General features: G+C 42.7%; 1 protein-coding gene and 1 pseudogene across 2 annotated transcripts; both read left to right on the forward strand.

The window, feature by feature from the left end:
- Positions 1 to 4,993: 4,993 nt before the first annotated feature.
- Positions 4,994 to 5,113, forward strand: LOC136657980 (5S ribosomal RNA; annotated as a pseudogene).
- An 11,280-nt stretch (positions 5,114 to 16,393) lies between these two features.
- SMIM30 (small integral membrane protein 30) lies at positions 16,394 to 20,773 on the forward strand. 2 transcript variants are annotated; one of them, XM_066633958.1, is made up of 3 exons: positions 16,394 to 16,450; positions 17,174 to 17,261; positions 19,943 to 20,773. In XM_066633958.1, the coding sequence occupies exon 3, from the start codon at positions 20,006 to 20,008 to the stop codon at positions 20,189 to 20,191; it is 186 nt and encodes a 61-aa protein (XP_066490055.1). In that variant the 5' UTR covers positions 16,394 to 16,450; positions 17,174 to 17,261; positions 19,943 to 20,005; the 3' UTR covers positions 20,192 to 20,773. The 2 variants fall into 2 exon arrangements, with proteins under 2 accessions (XP_066490055.1, XP_066490056.1); XM_066633959.1 differs by having other exon boundaries at positions 16,432 to 16,450; positions 17,177 to 17,261.
- The last annotated feature ends 1,465 nt before the right edge of the window (positions 20,774 to 22,238 follow it).

Here is a 22,238-nt window from a genome sequence, read left to right on the forward strand (position 1 = left end):
ACCCAATTTTGACGCACTTTGTTTAAAGGGCTTTAAGATTGGACCCTGGTATCTGCTGACAGCCATGGTGAGTCAAATCCACAGGTACCAGATCAGTGGATAATGGGGTCCCACAGTACAGTACACGTCTCAAGAAGAGAATCAAATTCCTGTTTTCCTAAGACCAGCCATTCAACTTTGGACATGGGGTCAAGGAGACTGAGACAAGAAAACGGGTTAACACAATCCTTTTTGGATCACTCCTCTATACGTGGACAGTTTGTCATGGAGGTATGTCATGTTCGTACAAACAGGTTGCCTTCCCTAAAGCAGCCCATCCATTGTGCTGTCTATTTATATTGAGTGAAAATGTGCCTTGCCCATATATTAGATCAGGGATGTCAAACTCCTTTCATACAGAGGGCCAAAGTTAACATTCAGTTAGTGCCTGCTGAGGTCCAGAAGTGACATCAATAAACAGAAAGTGACATCATTAAACAGGTGATGGCCAGAAATAAGCACTTCGTTCTCGCAAAGAAACTCATTAGCTTCAAATGACAGAAGAAAAAATGTGCAAATCTTGTGATATGAGACAGCCCAGTTATCACGCTGGGAGAGCTCAATTATAACAAGGGCCAGAACAATTGCTTCCGGGGGCCACATTTGACCTGTGAGTCTTATGTTTGACATCCCTATTTTAGTTGCTTATACAAATACTACTGAGCCAAAAAGAGAAAACTATGCATTACACGAGAATGGGCTTAAATGCCACTTGGAAGTATGATAATCTGCACATTTTCTCTTCTTATGTTCTTAAAGGGATCATTCCCAATGCCCTCTTTTTTATAGTGCAGGGGTGCCCAAACCCCGGCCCTGGGGCCACTTATGGCCCTCAGGTACTCCCAATCCGGCCCTCAGGGAGCCCCCAGTCTCCAATGAGCCTCTGGCCCTCCAGAGACTTGCTGGAGCCCGTGCTGGCCCGGTGCAACCGCACTCAGCGTGAAGGCGACTGTTCAACCTCTTGCATGAGCTGTGGGATTAGGGCACCCTTCACTACTTGCTGTTTCACAGCTGTGATGCAGTAGCGGCAGCGAAGGAAAGATCAGCCTTGCTTTGTGCAAGTTGAGCTTCTGCAAGACCTTCATTCATTCATATAAGTTCCATCTCTAATATATTCATTTATGTAAATACGAATATTCAAATTCAAATGTAAATTACTTCTTTTTTTTCCCGGCCCCCGACAGTGTTGGAGAGATGTGGCCCTCCTGCCAAAATGTTTGGACACACCTGCTATAGTGGAATAGTGTAAAATAAAACAATTCAGAGAACGTACAGAGCAACCCCTCGGACATCCATTTCATGTCTTATTCTAAGTTACAATGGCTTTTGAGAAAGATTTGACCAAGTCTAGCACATAAAACCGTGTTGGGTACCATAACACTTTGGACCACGGTGGCCTTAAAATTATATTTCAGCATTCTGACTAGGTAATCGATGGTTTGTGTCCATGGCTTGGTTTCCTCAGCAACTAGTTGTGTGTTTTGGGGGGGAGGTTATTTTTGCTATGGCAACCAGCGACAATTGCTTATTTTACAGCTTCATTTGGTCGGAATCGTAAAAGCAGTAGTTAAATAATACGAGGACAAAAGGCGAAATCAGCATATGCTGGTAACTGAAAGCATTTTCAAAATTTCTCTTTCTGAGGGATGAGTCATCAATAAGATCTTCACTAATCAGCAGGTAGTTTCCAGCACTTTGAAGGGAAATGCAGGATTTGGTTGTACGCTTGGATATTATTCTGCGCAACCACAAAGGAAGGGCACACTTTAATGCTAATTAAAGGAAATTATTTGCTCTTGATGGCTCTTGAGTTGTAACAGTGTGCTGGTTGTTTTTCTCCATGAACCGCCAAAATGCAAGAATTTGTTGAAGAGAATATCCACATGGCTTCTTGAGGAACATTCTCTGCTCAGGAACCCGTTATAAGTTCCCTGGTAATCAAACAGAATTGTTCATCTAATTAACCGAGGTGTATGCAGGGCATTCTCCCCAACTCAGCTCCTGCCAATATTTATAACCATGCTTCCATATACATTCCCATCATTTGGTTACTAGCTCACTAGCGCAGCTACTCTCAAACTATGGGTCGGGACCCACTTGGTGGATTGTGACCCAATTTCTGATGAGTCCTTTCGAGCTTCCAACGAAAACATGGGTGATGGAAAGATCAGATCACTAATTGTTTCAAGCCCTGGGGCTATTCAAAAATCAGATCACTGCTAACTGCCCTGCAAAGAAATGAGCTCTTGCAGTTTGCAAGCTTGTGGAAATATTTGGAGATAAATGTTTGAGCATCTTTTTTTCAAGTGTTTTTTTCCCCCCATCAGTGACAGGTAGTGGGGGGGGGAGCAGATGAAAGCTGGGCCACATAACTAAGCCACAAACCTTGAGGCTATTCATTAGGGCTGCCTCATTACAAGAAATGGATCAAGGTTTTTGGGTTTTTTAAAAAAAATTTTTTTACAAATAAATATTATTGGTAAATAAATAAAAATATTATTATCCAACTTTCCAGCACTGATGCAGCTGCGTCAGGACCCATGAGAGAGAATTATAGGCAGTAATTTGTACCCTGGACCCCAGGATAAAAAGGGGGTTCCTACAGCTGCGAGACTACAGCTGCTGCAGAAGTAAATTTTGATATACCCAGGATACTTTGCATGCTCGTGTGAGCCTAAATATGCCGATGTTAATTTTCTGCAATGATTTTCAGTATCTAAAAGTTTGTAGAGAGACTTAGGAGTGCGTTTGGTTTTCCATATTACTGTATCTAGCTGCAAACACTGTGCGGGCTGGTAGACCTGGGCTCTGCTTTGGGAAGCCAAGTAGACCTGTGTTCCAAAAACTTTTCCTGCTTTCGCCACCCTCTTCCACTGTTTTACCCACTCCCCACCCCCATTCTCCCTGCCCCTGTTACCACCCTCCCCCACTCTGTTCCCCCCCTCCCTTCCCTTGTTGGGAAGGGGCTCAAAAGAAATTGGTACCTCCTGATAAAATTCCTCTTGGAGGCTCTGATCTGTGCCAATGGGGCATGCGCGGCATCCTGTGGTGTGGTGTGGTGGGTGGGTGGGGAGTCACAGAGACCTTCTCAAGATAAGGGAATATTTATTCCCCTACCTGATGGTTGCACTATGGTTTTATCAGCACTGGGAAGTTGGATAGGATTGGTCCCTTCTTCAACGTAAACCCCAATTGAATCTCCTGAAATGGCAATTGTCCTTCTAATAAAACAATGCACAAAGATCAACCATTTTTTTCAGAATGAAGGTTTGTTTTACAGGGACCTGATTAGAGTAAAGTGAAGCACTCACTGCCAGAGCATAGATTTTTAGCACTTAGTGATCTGTTGACATGCAATTTGTCTTTCTCAAGTTTAAAAAAAAAACAAAAAATTCCTTGAGTCGGCATCTTTAAATTATTTAAATGATTATTCGAGCTGACATACTTTTGTGCTGCTCTTGTGATCTGAGGAAGCCAAGTTGACAGTAATGTTCCAGTATGTCACAATCAGGGTGTGATGATCAGGCTGCCCACTCCAAGGCAGGCTCAAATGCACCCCATTGACAAATACTTACTGGCAGCATCATTGCTTCAGCTCATGCAGAAAGAACATACTGCCCTGCTCTGGTTTTGACAGCCTACTGGGGGGGGGGGGGAGGAAAATATTGCACTTAGCTAGCAACTTACATGCAGACACAACCAGAAACAGAACCCACTTTTGCAAAGATTGGCAGAAACCCTTTCCATCATCATCATCATCATCATCATCATCATCATCATCATCATCATTATTATTATTATTATTATTATTATTATTATTATTATTATTATTGTTAACAGTACTTATATACCGCTTTTCAACTAAAGTTCACAAAGTGGTTTACAGAGAAAATTCAAATAACTAAATGGCTCCCTGTCCCAAAAGGGCTCACAATCTAAAAAGATGCAAATGAATACAAGCAGACAGCCACTAGAACAGACACTGCTGGGGTGAGGTGGGCCAGTTACTCTCCCCCTGCTAAAAAGAGGAGCACTCACTTGAAAAAGTGCTTCTTACCCAATTAGCAGGGGTACAATTAATAATGGTTGGGGCAATATCGTTTTTCACTCCAGCATTTTATCGTTAGGAAATGTTTAAAGACATTGTGCAATTTGAAATATTTTCTGTGGTAACTTGTGAAAGAAAACCATAGCTAGTGTTTTCAAAACTCAAATTCCTTTTACACACACACACACACACACACAGAGAGAGAGAGAGAGAGAGAGAGAGAGAGATGCACCACTTAATGACTGAGATATGTTTTGCAAAATGTGTTGTTAGGTGATGTCTTCGTTAGATGAACATCATTGAGTGGCAGCAGGGTAGCATCCCAGAATCCCTTGTGGCAGCACAACCAACGCCAGCCCATGACCCACCAAAAATTGGGTCATGATCCACTGGTCACAACTACACAAGGTTATACAACTACACAAAACCCACAAGATTTTTGAGCTCCATTATAATCCTATGGGACCACTGTCATATATGCGATCCGTCATTGACCAAAATGTTGCTGTACAGCGTATGCCCCCATGTGTGTGTGTGAAAGAGAGAGGGGGGGGGGATTTATATTTCACTTTTCAATTTTTTAAAGGTTCACAAAGAAATGTACAAAACAATTGCAAAGCTGAGGCCCACAATCAAGACCAAAACACAAAAGGAGATGCCAGCAAGAGCCAGTGGGTCACTGTTTGGGATGAAAAGGGCATTTGCTCTTCCTCTGCTCAACAGAAAATCTGTATGAGAGCCATCATTTCAAAATGGGCTTTGTTGCCCTGTTAGCAAAGACATCACGTATTTCTGTGAGTTCTGTGTGCAACAGATTAATGACAGAGGCCATCAGGAAGTTCTCCAGAATATAGACTATGTAAGAGGGCAGGACTCAATCCCTCAACCACTTGTCTTGTGAATTTGTCTTGCAACAACTGTTACCCTGCACATGCCTGATCTCATCTGATCTTGGAAGCTAAGCAGGGTCAGGTCTGGTTAGTACTTGGATGGGAGACCACCTGGGAATACCAGGTGCTGTAGGCTTATACCATAGTCTTTGGAGACTGAAGGTTGCCAACCATTTGTCTTGTAAAGGAACAAACGCAGGGCAAAATAACAACCATGCAGTTCACCTAATGCTGCTGGAGGTAGTCAGTGTCCATTACTGTGGCACTAGCAGAGGACGAGCACTCAGCCACAACTAGACTTGACATTGGAAGGTCCATCATTGAACAATGGTTGTTGTGGGGGTCTGAATCTAGTTGTGGCTGTGACACCAGGAGGATGGATTAACCTTTTCCCCCAAACTAATTGCACCAGCTAAATAATATTTTCTGAATATTCCAACAGTATGCACCTTCCTGCCTCCTTCATGTCTAAAGGTGTGTTCAAGCATGCTCTTCCAGACATTCGATACAGGCGCTCTGATGTGCACTCTGTGCAAGCAGGGTCTTCCCCCTCAATTTCAGTTTTTGGAAATGCGCCACTCAAACAATTCAGGTGTGAAATGCACCAGTTCTATGCCCTAACCCAATGGAGATCTATGTGTAGCCACTGAAGAAAGAACATCTGTACGTGCCTGTCCATCCACACGGCAATGCTCAACCATGTCCCGCTAAACTAACTGTTTATACTCGTATTTGTATGCTCAGAGAGAGTGTGTGCATTAGCATTTGAAACCCCTGGTTTTTGCTGTATACAACCAAGTCTTGGATTAGCAAACTCAGGCAAGGTTAGCTTTAACCCAATTGGACCAATTTCTCTCAATTGGGCCCCATACCAAAGGGGCCCGCGCACGAAGCTAAACATAAAAACTAAAATTAACATATTTACTAAATCATTCCACAAGTGGTTTTGGAACTATTTGCTTTTCAAAGGTAATCTGCATGTTTTGTTTACTTGTAGGCTTGCATGTATGCAATTTTATATTGAGTCACGTGCACTTTTTAAGCATATATTCCATTCTACCATAGAATTATAAAGAGATATAAGAGTCGATGGACTCAATCCTAACCCACTTTCCAGTACCAGGGTAAGGGCAATGCAGCTCTGAGATAAAGGAGCAAACATTCCCTTACTTTGAGGAGGCCTCCATGAGTGCCACCCAACTGCAGGATGAAGCACATGTCCCATTGGCACAGCTACACCATCGCTGGAAAGTTGGTTAGGATTTGGACTTAAGAGATATAAAGTCTATAATAAATATTATTTATTTCTCTAAAATTCTGTAGACCTTGGCCGTGAACCTGGGGCCCCACAAAAAATGTTTCCAATTGGGCCCCACAGAAACTCTCGGTACCACTAAGGAGGCCCACAAATACTTAGCAAGGGGCCCCTTGAACCAGGGCACAGTTGAACCAGGATCAGAGCCACGGTGTCCAGGTAAAAAACTTGGGGACAATTTTGCACTGCATGTAAAGAAATTATAAACAAACATCTGTATTGTTACAATAAAAGATTTTTATTTCTACAATCCAACCACCAACATTGGTTTCCATAATAGTCGCTATAAATATGGATTTATGATTACTTTTATCCAGACCCTGGTTGAAACTAAGACATAAGCCTACTGCCAGTTTAGGTGCTTTGTCAAAAAAGTAAATTACTTTGATACTGTTTCATATTCTCTCTCCACCTTTTGTCAGGAGAATGAATATCTTTTAGACTCTGTTCCACCTTTGCTATAGTCTGTCACCAGAATGAGTTATCACCAAATTTTAATGCTCCTATATTGAGCATTTTTATTCTCATTATATTCTTCCCTCTTTTTCCCCCCTTAATCTAGTGAGAAAAATTATAATAATAAAGAGGGAAAATAGCAGAACATTTATCCATTCCCTTGACACTCTTGAGCCAGGAGGCCAGAATGAAAATTATATTAAACTATATTGCACTAAATATAGTCATGAGGTAAGAATAAAGGCTAAAATTAGTTAATTCTCAGAGGACCCTGTCAAAGGTGAGCCCTTGGTTCACCCTCAGGGCCTGGGAATAATGGAATAATAAACACTTTGATGTTCATTATTGGCTTCAGTTAAGGTGAACACAGAACACTATCCACAATTCCATTGACATGACCTGTAATGATTCAAAAAGGTGTAAAAATGAACACAGTGCATTATAGCCTCAGTGGTTATCACATGAGTAAAGGAAGTTCCAATTGTCCAAGGGGGAGGGTTGATGTTGCTAGTCTTCCCTTCCCTCTGCAGTCCCTTGTGCCCCCCAATCTGCTCCTGATTCTGGAGGGGCCCTTTGGATCAAGACAGCATGCGGCATTGGAGGCTGAATTAAACTGCTTTGTAAACTTTAGTTGAAAAGCAGTATATAAGTACTATGAAGAAGAAGAAGAAGAAGAAACATTCATTTTTAGAGTCTATATAACATATGGGGTGAATAGAGGCAACCATTTGCCTGGTAATGACAGCGTCATTATCATCAACAGCATACATAGAACCTTGGTGAACTAGTTTTCTATAACGCCTTGCCAAGAGGCTCTGGCGTAATAGGCTGCTTCTCCACTAGAGCCTTTTAGCACTATAGAGACATTTTCCACAATTAGATGAAAGCAGAATTCAAATAGAAGTTTTAATTTACACAGTACTACTCAGATCTACACCTGCTGTTTAGCAGGCATAAGTCCAAGGCATGAAATGTCAGTAAGGGAGATGGATGGAGATAGGATTCTGGTGCACACGAGTCTTCCAATACCAACCTGGGACAGCATCCCTCCCCACCCTCCATCCCTCCTGGGACCACCCTCATTCGTCCCCACCCCCCGTTGCTATCCAGTGGTATTCCTGGGGGGAAAATAACCCAGAGGCAGCGCCATCTTCCTCACCACATGCTGCCCACGTATAGGGGCCTTCAGAGGCCTTCAGAAGGCTTTTAACCCTACTTCTGGTTTTCGGCCTCTGGAAGGCCAAAAATCGCTACTCCCTGGTTTGGGTCCAAAAACTGGGAGTAGCAATTTTTGGCCTTCCGGAGGTCTCCAATGTTATGTGAAAATCCCCTTTTTCCTTAGTTGTGATTTTATATCTGGTTATGTTACTAAAACTTCATGCAGGCCACACTTCTCCCAGCACACTTTTCCAAAAAAACTCTGGTCAAGTCACAAGCTCATGGTTACAAAATTCACATATTATAGGAAGAAGTCTGGCATAGTAAATCATTGTATAAGTGTCCCCTTTTCATTGTATTGTTTTAACCCAGTCTCCTACATTACTGTATTCATTGTATTGTTTAACTCAATCACTGCTTAAGTACTATATGCAAAATTGAACTGCCTTCCTGGGTTGCCCATTCATTGTATTGTTTAAGTTCCCCCACCTAGGAAGCCAGCCATTAGACCCCATTGAATTTTGCTGATAAGGGACATCCTGATCTTTTCAAAGTTTACCCTGCTGGATGGTGGTAAGGAAGTTACCATTCAGCTCAGCAGTCAGAAAACCCCTTTTTAAGAGAGGGCTTTGGCCCACATGCTCTCTCTCTCTGGCTCCCCCTCCAAGGGCACAACACATCTGCGTTGTGTCAGAGGGTCCTCTACACAGGACTCTTCCCCCCCCCAACTGCTCTACAGAACAGGTAACTATCTGGCGCCTGAAACTTTTTCCTTCTTCCTCTCCCCACGCTCTTGCTCCCCTTCTCTCCCCATCTTTAGTTAGCATCTGGGTTTGGCAAACCAGGGACCCCTAAAATCCTTCCCTACAACCTTTCCGTTTTCTAATTTCCTCGGATGCACCAAATACTTTTTACATGCAACCACCATGAAAGCCAGGTACACTGGATTCAAGTACTAGGACCAAGACACATATACTTACTCATTTTCCCATGTGCATTATGTTTATGTTTGTGCTTTTGTAATAAAGCTATAATCTTTTATTAAAAGTTATCTTTCTCCCAGTCTCCTCTTTAAGCTAAAGGGAATTTCTCTGCATTATGCCGTCTTGTTATCCTGATCCTGAGGTTCCAATAAGGGTAGTGTAATAATTCCCCCTAAACAAAATAGTCCTTTTGGTAACATCGAAGGCCTTTTGGCATGTGGCATCCCTGGCTCTCCAAAGGCCCTGGACACCAGGGTGGCAGCACTGTGCTGTCCTGTCCCCAAGCTGCACAGGGTCCAGGATTGCCAGTGCTGCCATCGCACCTACCTTTTCTGGTCCAGCAACTGGCTACCTGCGCTGCCATCTATTGTGGCAGTGCACCAAAATGGCCACTGGTGGCATGCAGCTGCATGCTCCATTCTGCTGTTGTAAACCGCCACAAGCACCAACCCAATCCTGCATAGGACTGGGTCATAAGCTTATCACTACCTAGCAGGGTAGAAACTGCAATAAAAATAAATGAATATTTCTTATGATATATGAACATATATATGAACATAATATGTTGGCACATGTGCTTTCAAGATACATTTCTGTTTAGATTCCCAAAAAAAAAATGTGCTGTGGTGTAGGATTATTTAGCTTGCAGAGGGCCCAATCCTATTCAATTTTTCAGTACCGGTGCAGCCGTGCCCATGGGGCATGCATTGCATCCTGTGGTGGGGAAGCAGTCATAGAGGCCTCCTTTAGGTATGGGAACATTTGCTCCCTTACCTCAAGGCTGCATTGCAGTTGCACCGGTGCTGGAAAGTTAGATAGGATTGGGCCCAGAGACATCAAAATTTTGCATCTCAAAGTTAACCCCTGCTAATTGGGTAAGAGGCACTTTTTCAAGTGGGTGCTCCTTTTTTTAGCAGGGGGAGAGTAACTGGCCCACCTCACCCCAGCACTGTCTGTTCTAGTGGCTGTCTGCTGGTATTCATTTGCATCTTTTTAGATTGTGAGCCCTTTTGGGACAGGGAGCCATTTAGTTATTTGAATTTTCTCTGTAAACCACTTTGTGAACTTTAGTTGAAAAGCGGTATATAAGTACTGTTAATAATAATAATAATAATAATAATAATAATAATAATAATAATAATAATAATAATAATAATAATAAAGTGCTTACAATTAATACTAGATTAGCTCTTGTAGACTCACTCAGCTGCAGAAAAATGTGTACATCATTCTGAAAGTACTTTTTCCTTTCTAAAAAAAAAGTTCTATGCCTCAATGAACACAATTTTGGCCATTCCTCAAACAGAACAAAGAAAGCATTGTAATTTTCATTTTTTAAAGCAATTATAATTAGCAATGATATTGAAACAGATCAGAAAAAAATACAGGAAAAAATATTCAATAAATCAACACAGTTCATATATGTTGGGAAAGTAACCCAGGCCCATATCCTAACCAACTTTTCAGCACTGACACAGCTGTGCCAATGGGGCATGCACGGCATCCTGCAGTTGGGGGCAGCCATAGAGGCCTCCTCAAGGTAAGGGAATGTTTGTTCCCTTACCTCAGAGTGGCATTGCCCATACCTCAATGCTGGAAAGTTGGTTAAGACTGTGTCCCCAATGAATTAGGCTGGGTGTGCTTAAGAGGCAAAGTACAAAGTAACTGTAAAAACATCTATGTTCTTCATAAACAGTGTTAAACTCACAAGATCTAAACTGTAAAACAATTAATTTATATTCCAAAAAGAAATCCTAAAAGGATCTCAATGCCAACACATATCACTTAGCAGTGAAATGGTATTGACTTAGTACAATATGGGCAAATATGTTAGATCCATCATAAAACTCAATTTCTTAAAAAAGTAAACTTTAAAACTTGAGATGGGCTGTATGAATTCATATAAAACACAATGGTGGGGGGTGGGGAAAGGCTTCATCACCTGGATGGTAGTTTCAATCCCTGCTACTTTACAAAGGCACTAGCAGCTGTCAATTTTTTTTTAAAGAGAATCACACTCCCATATCCAACTCACTGCATTCTGGGACACCTTTAAATGTATTGCTTGAGGGTGATTTATAAGTGCCACTTCACTTGGTAAAAAAGACAAAGAGCCAACCAGAGAAACTTTCTGCAAAGTCTTAAGTATCAAGAGATGAGGATAAGAGTGCTAGTTCTGTGTCAGAAAAGGTGGGCAGGTTTTCCGAACCAAAAACCAGCACGCAGACAATGGAGAGGTGGTACCTTTAGCTAGTGAGGTGTGGGGGATGACAAATAGGCAGGTGAACCAACTGCAGACCATTCACACCACACCAAATGCGAAGCAGCACACTGGTTGAAAATCACTGCCTTATCTGGCTGTCAGGGCTGTGCACACTCAGTCTTGCAAAATAAGCTGCAATCATGTCAATTCAGGAAGGGAACTGGGGTCCCAGTAATTTGCCAGGCAATATGAGGATAGAGAAAGGGATTTGTAAATGAAAATGCATTTTGGAAATTCTTCAATAGCTACTAATTAGTTAACTGAAAATTGTCAATTAGAGTAGCTGGAAGACAAGAGCTGCCTGCCTGCGGAGTGCAATTAGACTTCCATAGGCAGTGCCACAGACAGATAACCCCCCCCCCAATCCAAAAGATTTCTTGCTCCTATACAATGCAAAGCGCTGTTACCCTGATTGCTCACACAGAAACTCCTTTCCTCCCTTCTTCAAATATTATTTTTTCTAGCACTGCCACTCAAGAACTCACGGGCTAACAAGGACTGGGAACAGTCTATATAGTACCTGTAGAACACTGCTGTGTACAGGTAATGCCTCCTTATCAGCTGAGTCAAGACCTGTGGATTTGACCCCCATCCCCGGCAGGTCCTGAACAGGAGACTGACCTGTACCTCCCAAGACGCAACCGGTAGCACCTGGAGGTGGTCTGAGGTCCAGGGAGAAAGTACACTTCTAAGGCCTTTTGGGGGCTCTTCAGAAATGGCTTCTCCAGGCCCAGATACCTGCCCCCATCGCAGATTTCATTACCCGCAGTTTTTGGCATCCACAGGCTTTCCTGGGACTGGAACCCCTGTGGATGCCAAGGCTGAACTGCAAACACAAGGTCTACTTCTGATTTAAGCAGCTGTTTATTCCTTTACTAGTCATAATGCTCAACAGTGGTCCATACCCAGTGCTGTGCTCCAGTACACTGGAAAGTAGTGAACCAGGACAACAGAATGCCCGGTCCATAGTAAACATCATTCCAGAACAGAGATCCTGGAAGTGGTGGTCATGGCTGATATACTTGCTTCAAGCAGCAAAGTGAAGGAAGCAGCAGGCTGTTGAGGAGTGTCCTGCACTCTGGACTCACTGGCCACCTCCCCTTGCCCACCACCTGCTTGGCAACTACAGATGGTGGAGGAGGAGGATGACATAAAGGACAGTGTGTGCTAGCCCAGGGCAATAAAATTTGATGCCTGTTTGAGTGTGGGATCACCTTGGAACATCCCTGGAACCATTCATAAGGCATCAGGCTGCAGACAGTGCTTCATATGAGAATATCTCCCTTGCTGAACAATTTGTTGAACCTGTTCACTTTGCCAGCTTTGGATGAGGGCAAGAAGAAGGGAAAGTCCCTGGGATAAGTTTCCTGCAAACATGGCATCAATCTTGATTGATTTAGTAGTGTATATATAGAGCAGGAATACTACACATGTACCCCGCCCCCCAATACATATCTTGAGCTTGGATTCACATGGGCCACCTCAGGAGATATGATCTGCACACAGATCAACCTCGCTAATGTGGGCGGTAGATAATATCTACTGAAAAATCAGAATTTGAGGTCATCCTAGTTCACTTATTGAAGGCCTGTGCCAAGTCCATTCTTATCGTTTTAATGGTCTAAAACAGAATGTTATGAGTTTGATTTGCATTATGTAATAAATTCATCCCTAAGCTTGTGGACAGCTTGATCTTCTAACTTTGCTTTAAATAGGGTTAGCAAATAGGAATACAGCTCCCCTCACCTCTGGAAGATTACAGAACCTACAAAACCTTCGGATTTCATTATCTGTGGGTTTCCTTATCCGTGGAGATTTCCTGGAACAGAATTACTGATGAATGTGAACCAGCACAGCCTAAGTTTTTAATGGTTTGATTCCCTCTGTGGTGACAAAGGTGAAAAACTGCCTTTAACATCTTTCTGGTTCTATTTCACTTCAAAGAATAATGTGATAAAATGACCTCTTAATCACTGAAGCTAAACTTCAGTACAGTATTAAAGTAGTCCTAGGGCCCAATCCTATGGACCAGAGCATCGGCGGTACATGCATACAGCCAGCTCTGGGTGTAGCCATAAAGTACATTCATGGCACCCGGGGAAGAGGAAGCACCTATAGTGGGCCTCAGCGCAACGACAAGGGGAGAGGCCAGGGGTAAATTTAACCACCGACTGCTGGTGTGGCTTTTTTTGGGGGGGGGGTGGAACTAGGCAGGGGGAAAGAGGAGGGGAGAGGAGGATCAGGGCCAGGAGTGGGGGGGCAGAGATGGTGACAGAGTCTGCCAGGGAGAACCCTGGCTGAAGAGCACAACACAGGCCTCCTTGAGCCTGCACCCGCTGAAACTTGGATCAGAGGAGACCCATTGCTGCCAGCTTCATTCTACCAGGAGTAAGGGAGCAAACACTCCCTTACCTCAAGGAGATTTCAGCAGCTGCCATAGGATACAGGCCATTTCAGTGCTGCTGTTCTTCTGGGTGCCAAGGCAGCATAGGATTGGGTTGCTAGAAATGTTATGTAAAGCCTAACCAGTCAACAGCCTAAGAGCCTCAGTTTCCCCATTTTACATCTCATCACACTGCCAACTGCTTGCAAAGGCAAAGAAATATGTTACTCTGTACCTGTAAGCTCTCTGCATGATTATTCTGGTGTCATTGTGAAAATGACAAAGAGGAACTTGATCTAGAGTTTGGTGATTTGTTAAGTGTCAAGAAGAACACAAGATTCAACCATTAAAATATATAATCGTGCCATCATCACTTTGTCTTTTCATTCTCCACTTTGTTAATTTTAAGAAGATACTCATAGATGAGTAAGAACTGAAAAGGAGACATTTGTACATTTCTAGGAATAGATTAGCATCATTCTAGTACTACCCAAAATTGAGAAAGGTTCCTATTGAGTCACTCCATTCTTCAGAACAATAGCAACCCCTAAAAAGCATCCATTAATTCATCACTTCCTCAAGTCATTCCTTTAGCACTGCGAACAGTTCTTATATCTATCACACTTTGAAATGGTATTATTATTGCTGTCACAGAGGTAGGAAGAACACAGCGATCAGCTATCCACTGAGACTTTGTAAACAGTATACTGTTAGGGAACGGGGAAATGGGTTTTGGAATTATGGTTACCCATATTACACCAACCAATCAGTTGACTACACAACATACAGAGGGAAGTTGTGTAACAAGAGGAGAGTTAAATCATCTCTGCTGGGTAGGGACCAAAGCTACAGTTAAACTGATCACTGGGTGTTTATTCAAGGTGGTTATTCTCTCTCCATTCTTGCTTGAGGAATGAACTTCATAAAAGAGACTAAGGAAGCCTTCCTCAAACTATGACTGAGGATCCCCTAGGTCGGTCACAACCCCATATCAGGTGGGTCACATAGCACCTAGCTCAGCTGCCATTGGAAATACAGAGCTAAAAGTACAGGGTGCAGACCTGCTGGACAGGGTGGGTTTCTAGTGGGAGAGAGCCATGGTGCTTTTCCCTGAATAGATGGGACGATGGGACTCTGAAAAAGAGAGAAGGCGGTGTGGTTGGAGAAAGATCCAAGTCTGTGTTCTTGGACTTCCAAGCCGGAATGTTTGAATTCTGAGCTATGCAAAATAACAGCACAAGCCTGTTGTGTAATGAGACATTAGGCGGTGGCTTAGGTTTGAAGCCTAAATCAATGTCACTTCTAGCCATGACATCATGCCCAGGTTAATGACAACACTTCCTGTGGCTCCTGACAGATTGTCATATTAAAAAGTGAGTTCCAGTACTAAAAAGTTTGAGAACCCTGGGCTAAGGTGTAAGGCAGTGGTTTCCAAACTTTTTATCACCAGGTTCCACTTTTTAAAACCTAGGTGGGTCTATTGGGACCCACCTAGGTTTACCAGACTTTTTTAAAGAAAAAGATCTAGAAATAAATGATATTTTATGTTTTTATAAGTAATACAAACCAGTAAAAAGAGCCTCAAACTTTCTCTCTCTCTATTAACACATGCTTGCAAACTGCAGGAGCTCAGCTTCTTGCAGGGTAATTAGCAGCAGTATCTGATTTTGCAGTAGCCTCAGGGCTTGAGGCAATTAGTTATCAGGTTCCCATCATCCTCTGGCAACCCACCAAAAATCAGGTTCCAACCCACTAGTGGGTCCTGAGCCACAGTTTGGGAACTATTAGTATAAGAGGTGATCCTCCTTCCCCACCCTGGGTACAAAGTGAGACATGTTGCTACATTTCTGAATGTGATCTTACATAAGCGAACTGTTTATTTGAATTTTGTTATAATGGCTTCAGCCTTAACCTTCTCTTTAGGTTACATATATTGTTGGAAATCTCCTCTCCTGTTATGTAATGGATGGGTGGGAGGGGAAAGATGGGGTGTTTAACACTTTTCCAGCTCATAACCAAAATGCACTTGCCAACTTCCTTTTTTGGGCATAGCTCCTGTGCAGCTTAACACAGTTTGATAGGAATAAAATCTAGTAGGTGAAATGTTTCTCACTTCTGTGCAGGGCTGGCCCTTTATAAGGCCGACTGAGGCACTTGCCTCAGGTGCCAGTCTGGCAGGGAGAGAGCCAACCACCTCTGCCTGCCCACTCAACTGCACTGCCTCCAGCTCCCTGGATGGAACAGACGGACAGAGTGAAAAACGGGAGGAGGAAAAAGGGTTAGGGTCTAGTGTGTGCCACAGCACCCTAGCCCACCACCCTTCCCTCCATGTCCTCTTCTATTCCCTTGTCTTCTCTTTTCCAACTCAGGGAGTCAGAGGCTGGCTGGCTGTTGCTGAATTCAGTGACCAGACGTCCTCTTTTTCAAGGTCCTCCTCTTTTTTTAGCCTCATGTCCTGGAAAAGAACTTACATGTCCTCCTTTTCCCTGCAGGCAGCACATAGCCACCTTGTAATTAATAAATTATATGTAATATAGTTTTAAATAATAAGTAATATTTTGTGAAATTATAATTGCACATGAAATCCATATGCACATGTACTTGCACACGAAATCCATATGCAAGTGTCTTTAGCAGTTATTTTGTTACGTCCTACATTTTTCTTGGATGTCCTACATTTTGGGATGCCTTGTTCTCTTTTGCAGTTATGACATCCCTGCATCTCTCTGTATTCAGGATGCCTGCTTTGCCAGTGTGCTTCCAGGGAGGGGAATTCTCATAGCTAAGCCACTTTAAGGGTTAACAGAGAAGCTTTGCAGTGCATGACGGGAGTTGTAGGCAGCAGTGATTCCAGGAGAGTGCAAACCAATCAGAAGCTCTTCCTCTTTCTCCTTGCAATGGCTGCTTCCAGGAAGGTAGGGCATGTTGCATGCTTGGCCAGGGGGGCAGTGGCTGCAGGGGGTCCCATGTCACTGCTTTCTGTTTCAGTCTACCCCTTTCCTTCCCCTACCTGGAGAGTTTATCTTTGGGATGACACTCAGTGAGCTCTTTTTATTAGGTAAACAAGGCTGCAAGCCTATGCACACTTTCCTGGTAGTAAGCCCTATTGACTATCATGGGACTTACTTCTGAGTAGACATGCCTAGCATTGGGCTGCAAGCTCCTGATCAGATCAGATCCTCCTTTCTCTTTTTTTTAACATTTACACACACACACACACACACACAAACCCCCTTACCTTCCTCTCTAACACTTAAACACACACACACCCTTTACCTTCCTCTCTAACATTTACACACATACACACACACGCACACACATCCCTTACCTTCCTCTCTAACATTTACACACACACACACTCACACCTTACCTTCCTATTTTTTACATTTACACACTCACCTGAACCCTCCTGTCTAACATTTACACATAGGCACCCTTTACCTTCCTCTCTAATTTTTACACACACCTTACCTTCCTCTCTAACTTTTGCACTTACTTACACATACATACACACACAGCCCTTTCCTTCCTCTCTTTTTTTAACATTTACTTCATTGTGTCACAGCCTGGTATTTGCTTTGTCTAACAAGGATTTAATTTTTCTTTTTTCTGGGGGTGGTGGTGGTTTTGTTTTTCAGTAGGTGCTGAACTGCAGGACTGGTTCCTGTTTCCAAGATCCCTTTTCTAACTGACCCAGGAAATAATCCTAATTAAAGGCTGACACAGGTAGGATGCCGGTGGAGTGAGATGGAGGCTTGTGGGAAAGTTTAAGCTTTTATGTAAGGGTGTTGCCTGTTTCTGGTTTAAAGTGGAAGTTCTCTTCCTTTTAAAATAGGGAGTCATCAGAGCGATCTTGTGTGCCACTTAGCAGCAAAATCCTATGCACATCTACTCAGAAGTAAGTTACATTGTGTTCAATGGAGCTTACTCCCAGGAAAGTGTGTATAGGATTGCAACCCAAGTCTCTAGTGCAGTGGTTCTCAAACTGGTGGGTCGTGACCCACCAGCCTGAGAACCAATGCCATTGCCCCCTTAAGGGGTGGGGAAAGGCAGTGATGCAATCCCCAGGATCACACTGCTGTGAGGGACCTAGGGGCCTTTTTAACATACCTGAGTCCAGTACAGGGAGCCCTGCAGAGCCCTCTGCAAGGCTCCCAACACCTCTAGACACTGACAAAAGATTATCACAACCCACGTCTTGTTTTGCAATCGAAACCTGGAAGTGGGCTGGGATTGCATTTGTTTAGAGGTGGGGGGAGTCTTGCAGAGGGCTCCATGGGGCTCCCTGCTCCTCCCACTGGATGCCTGCAGGGACTCAGGTATATTTAATAAAAGCTACTAGGTCACCTGCAGCAGCACAATCCAGGGGATTACGTTTCTGCTTTCCACCCCACCCCACCCCTGCAAAGACTCACCCTGGACCTGAAACTCTGCAAGTGTTTGAGAACCAGTGCTGTGGTGTTTGGTTTGTTATTAAAAGCTTCCTCTTACCTGATAATAGATGCTCCTGATTTTAAAGGAGTTCCTCCTCCTTCAAAAATATAACACACACGTAAATATGAGGCTATTTTTTTCCTTCTAAATATCATAGTCTCATATAATATTAAGCTATATTTTAGAAGGAGGGGAAACTCCTTTACAATCAGGGGCATCTATTACCAGGTAATGAAAAGCTTTTAATAACAAAGCAAACACTAGCACCCCCCCCCCCCCGCCAGCCTTTCAACCTCAGGGCTCCTGGACCCTTAACAATTGTGTAAAGGAGGGAATTTCAGTAGGAGCAGCTTGTCATCTGTGAGATGACAAGCTGCACTTCCTGAAATTCTCTCTTCTACAAATTGTTAAAGATCCAGGAGCCCTGTGGTTGGAAGGCTGACCACCCCTGCAGTAGGTGGCAAGCAAGATCATGCTAAAGATTCCATGTATTAAAAGGCAAGACAGTTTCTACGTAAAATAAGAGGCATACATAGGGTCTCACAGACAGCATAAGGTCACAAACTATTGTTGTAAAACAAAGAATGTAAACAAAACAAAATTTTGCCTGGGTAATATGAGCATTGCCCCTTCAAGAGGAAAGATGCCCTATATTTCAGTGGGTTGGGTATTACCTCAACAGTAGGTCCCTGGCAATAGCTCCTTAAACATAGTAGTGCCATATTCCATGGCACATATCTCTGTCATTGAGCACTTTGATCTAGCAGTACTATACACGTATGTGCACACTGACAAGCATGTAAGAGTGGAACAAGAGGACCTTGAGAAGTAAAACCGAATTTAATTTGCCTAAAATCAACAGTTGTTAATAAAATAAGCTATTTTGTGGGAGTGTATATACTTTTTTTCTTCATGCATATTTAGCAGTATACAGTACAAACTTTCTTACTGGAACTAGCAGTAACTCTTGTTGGAGAGGAAAAGGAAATCAATTCAGTTTCAGGTCACATAAGAAATGTGGCATCTCTGTGTTGTGTCTTTATGTATGACTACGGTATTGTCAGTTACTGTCTTGTGCTTCCTAACGGTTCTAATTGGTTTTTATCAGTGATTTTGTTTATTGTCTTACATATGTGTATTTCTTTATGGAATTTTGTGAGCCACTATGTGCATTTGCTTCCGCATAGGAAAGGTGGGATATAATTTTTTTTAAAATAAATAGTATACCATACAAAGAGCAAGTGATGATATTTACACAGACTAGAGAATCCAGAGTATCTTGTAAGACTGCTGTGTGGGAAGCCACTGGAAGTATCTCTGCAATTCCACAAGGTGGCTCTGTGCATGACACTCCATCCTGCAAGTGCCATTTTCTTCAGAAAATCTGCTGTGGTACAAACACTTCCCTAGATGGCTGCTCCATAACTTTAATGTGCAAATTGTCCCTTAGAGGGGACATGTCTTCCACAAAGTGTTCATAAGAGACATTTAACCAGGCTTTCCTTTTCAGACTTACAAAGATAGAGATTTCAGAGTCTTCAAGGTTGCTTGTATCTTGGGGAAGTGCACTTTATCGTATTACCTTGGGGCAAATAAAAGCATTTTGTTTTGTATGGTTGCCTTGTATTCTGGGAAGGGGGGTGGAATCTTGTTTGTCCAGGTTGGCCCTCAATCTGCAGATGATCCATTCCTGGATCCCTCAGGGATACCAAATCTGCAGCTGGGGTCATCAGCTCACCTGCCAGATGTGACCAGAAGGCACTTCTGTAGTGTCCAGGAGGTCAGGTGAGGCCCTCCAGCGCGGGTCCAGCACCCAGACTGAGGCAAATCCATAGGTGCCAAACACATGGATAAAGCGACCTCACCTGTACTAGTGCAATACAAAGGGAGTTTGTCCTAAATAGCATTTCACAATGATGTAAATCTCTGTAACAAAGTTTATGTCTTGACCTTTCTCTGATCTTGTGTTTTAGAGACAGTTGACTCTCCAGTTCATCTCGTTATTTAGCCGTTCATTTGGAATCATCGGATCAACAATGATTGGGAACGTGGCTCCTCTCCAGCTCATCTTGGTGTTGCTCTCACTGCTGGTGGGGCTGCCTGTTGTGGAAGCGCTGAATACAGGCGATGCGTTAGCCCTCTTGGTGGGTGCCGTCCTCAGCGGCATCGGATTCTGTGCCTGCCTGGGTTTATATGCAAGAAAACGAAATGGAGAGCTGTAACTTTAAGGAGAAAGGCGGCCAGGTCAAGCAATGACAACTTGCTGGTTGGATTGAAGTTTAAATTTGAATTTGGGCTTGGTCCCAAAACTAGAGTAAAAGGTTTCAAATTGTTTATAACCGTGCTGTGTTCAGGAGTGGGGGGACTATGCTTGATAGAAAAAAAAAATTGGAAAACCGATCCCTATGCTTATGGGAAGATTTTCCATATTTCTTGTAAATTAAAATCTTAAGAAGAACACCACTTGTGTTATTGAATAGGAAAAATTAGCAGTATAAACCCACCTGAGGAAGCGCTACTTGAGGTGGGCTGGGGAAAAGGGCAGCTAGCCTGGGTGGAGGATGGGGCTGCAAACAAACAAAACAAATCTCTAGAAATATAGATATTCTCTAAACTGGTTAAATTGCTTTGTTTCTTGTAATGAAAGCAAATGTGTCTCGTTCTTACTCCTTCAAAATTTAAATTCCACACTTACTTTCCAATAAGGTCAAACTAATGTACACATTCCTAGTTCTGTTCTATCTTCCCCTTGGAACTTCTCTGTGGTAGTGATTTTTCAAAGAGTTGAACCATTGTCTCGGGGGGGGGGGAGTATTTGGGAAGTACCTGTTCCAAAGAGTAAAATCCATTGGGAGTAAATTAAAATCTTGAGTTAAGAGGAACACCAGCTATGTTATTGAATAGGAAAAATTAACAGTATAAATCCACATGATCCCCTAAGAACTAGTAAGTGCTAATCTGAGAAATATATTTAAAAAGACCAGATATTTTCTGTCTGTATCTCTTGATCTGTTTCTATGTAGCATTATTTGCAGGGGGGTCAATAAATAGTGGAACTCCCAGTATTCTAAGCGTATTAAATGAGGTGGAAGGTTCATTAACCAGAAGATTTTGCTAGATCTTCCAAAGTTATTAAAGTGATATACTTCACAAGTTGTGTGGGAAATGGTTGCATGCCAGTTCTCTTGTTATGTTCTTGACTCATGTGTTTTAATTTTTAGCAATCAAGCACCTAGGGCTTGGGAGAAACTCTGCCTAAAGGACATCCTAAAACATATGTGCCATAGAACTGAATGAATGATATAGCCTTGGAAGTATAGGAATTTTGTATAAGAAGTTAGGAAAATGCATGCTTAGCCAGATCCTGTATTGCAGTTTTTGCTCTGAGCTGCTTGCTTGGAAGAGTCTAGACATGGCACAACACTTGTTTGCCAGGTCAGGGAAAAGAAGTGTTGTAGAGGAAGGACCACATTACCTCCAGTTTTTGGTCACAAGAGCCAACAAGTATTTGCTGTAAAATAGTCTTCTTTTGCAAAAGCAAATAGCAGTATAGACCAATAGCAGAACTGCTTTCCATGAGTTTCTCTGTAAACTATGGGAATCCACAAAATTGAGCCATAGGACGTAATAAAAAGCACTGAAATCAGAGGTGTTGATAGGATCAGCAGATTAATCACTTATAAAACTGTACTTCTTTCTTATCTATTGATCCCCCACTTAATGTGTTTCTTAACAAACTTGGCACATAGGAATATAAATGCTCCCCAGGGATTAACCTTGCTGGTATAGTAACTTGCCTCTCTGTGTCTACTGAAGCTTTTAGGTTCAAAGTCACCAAATTGCACATTTCAGGGGCTTTGGCCTATTTTTTTTTCTCTTTAAAGAAACTGTTCCACAATCCTTATACCCTCTAGGATTGCCAAGAGATATAGTTTAGGGAGCTTTCAAAGTCGAAATGGAGGTTTTAGGAAACAAACCCCAAACATTTAGTATGCTTTCAAGAACTTTGGTCAGTCAGCGGGTCTCCCATGATTGGGACATTGCAGTGTTGTTGGTACAGCTAACACACTAATCACTTTGCTGGTTTTGCATCAGTTGCTCCTCAATATGTTCCTTCAGTTTTGGGGTTGCTCTATTTGAGGTCATTCTCTTGTCCTGGGTATATTGCTCTGTTACAAAACATGTGCATGCTGTATCAGATGTGAAGTGTGGAAGGGAGGAGTTGTGGAGGGGGGTATTGTCCCTTTGGTATTGGTTCAAGCCTCTTGT

This window comes from Tiliqua scincoides, chromosome 7 (genome assembly GCF_035046505.1).
Source record: "Tiliqua scincoides isolate rTilSci1 chromosome 7, rTilSci1.hap2, whole genome shotgun sequence".
NCBI classification, from domain to species: Eukaryota; Metazoa; Chordata; class Lepidosauria; order Squamata; family Scincidae; genus Tiliqua; species Tiliqua scincoides.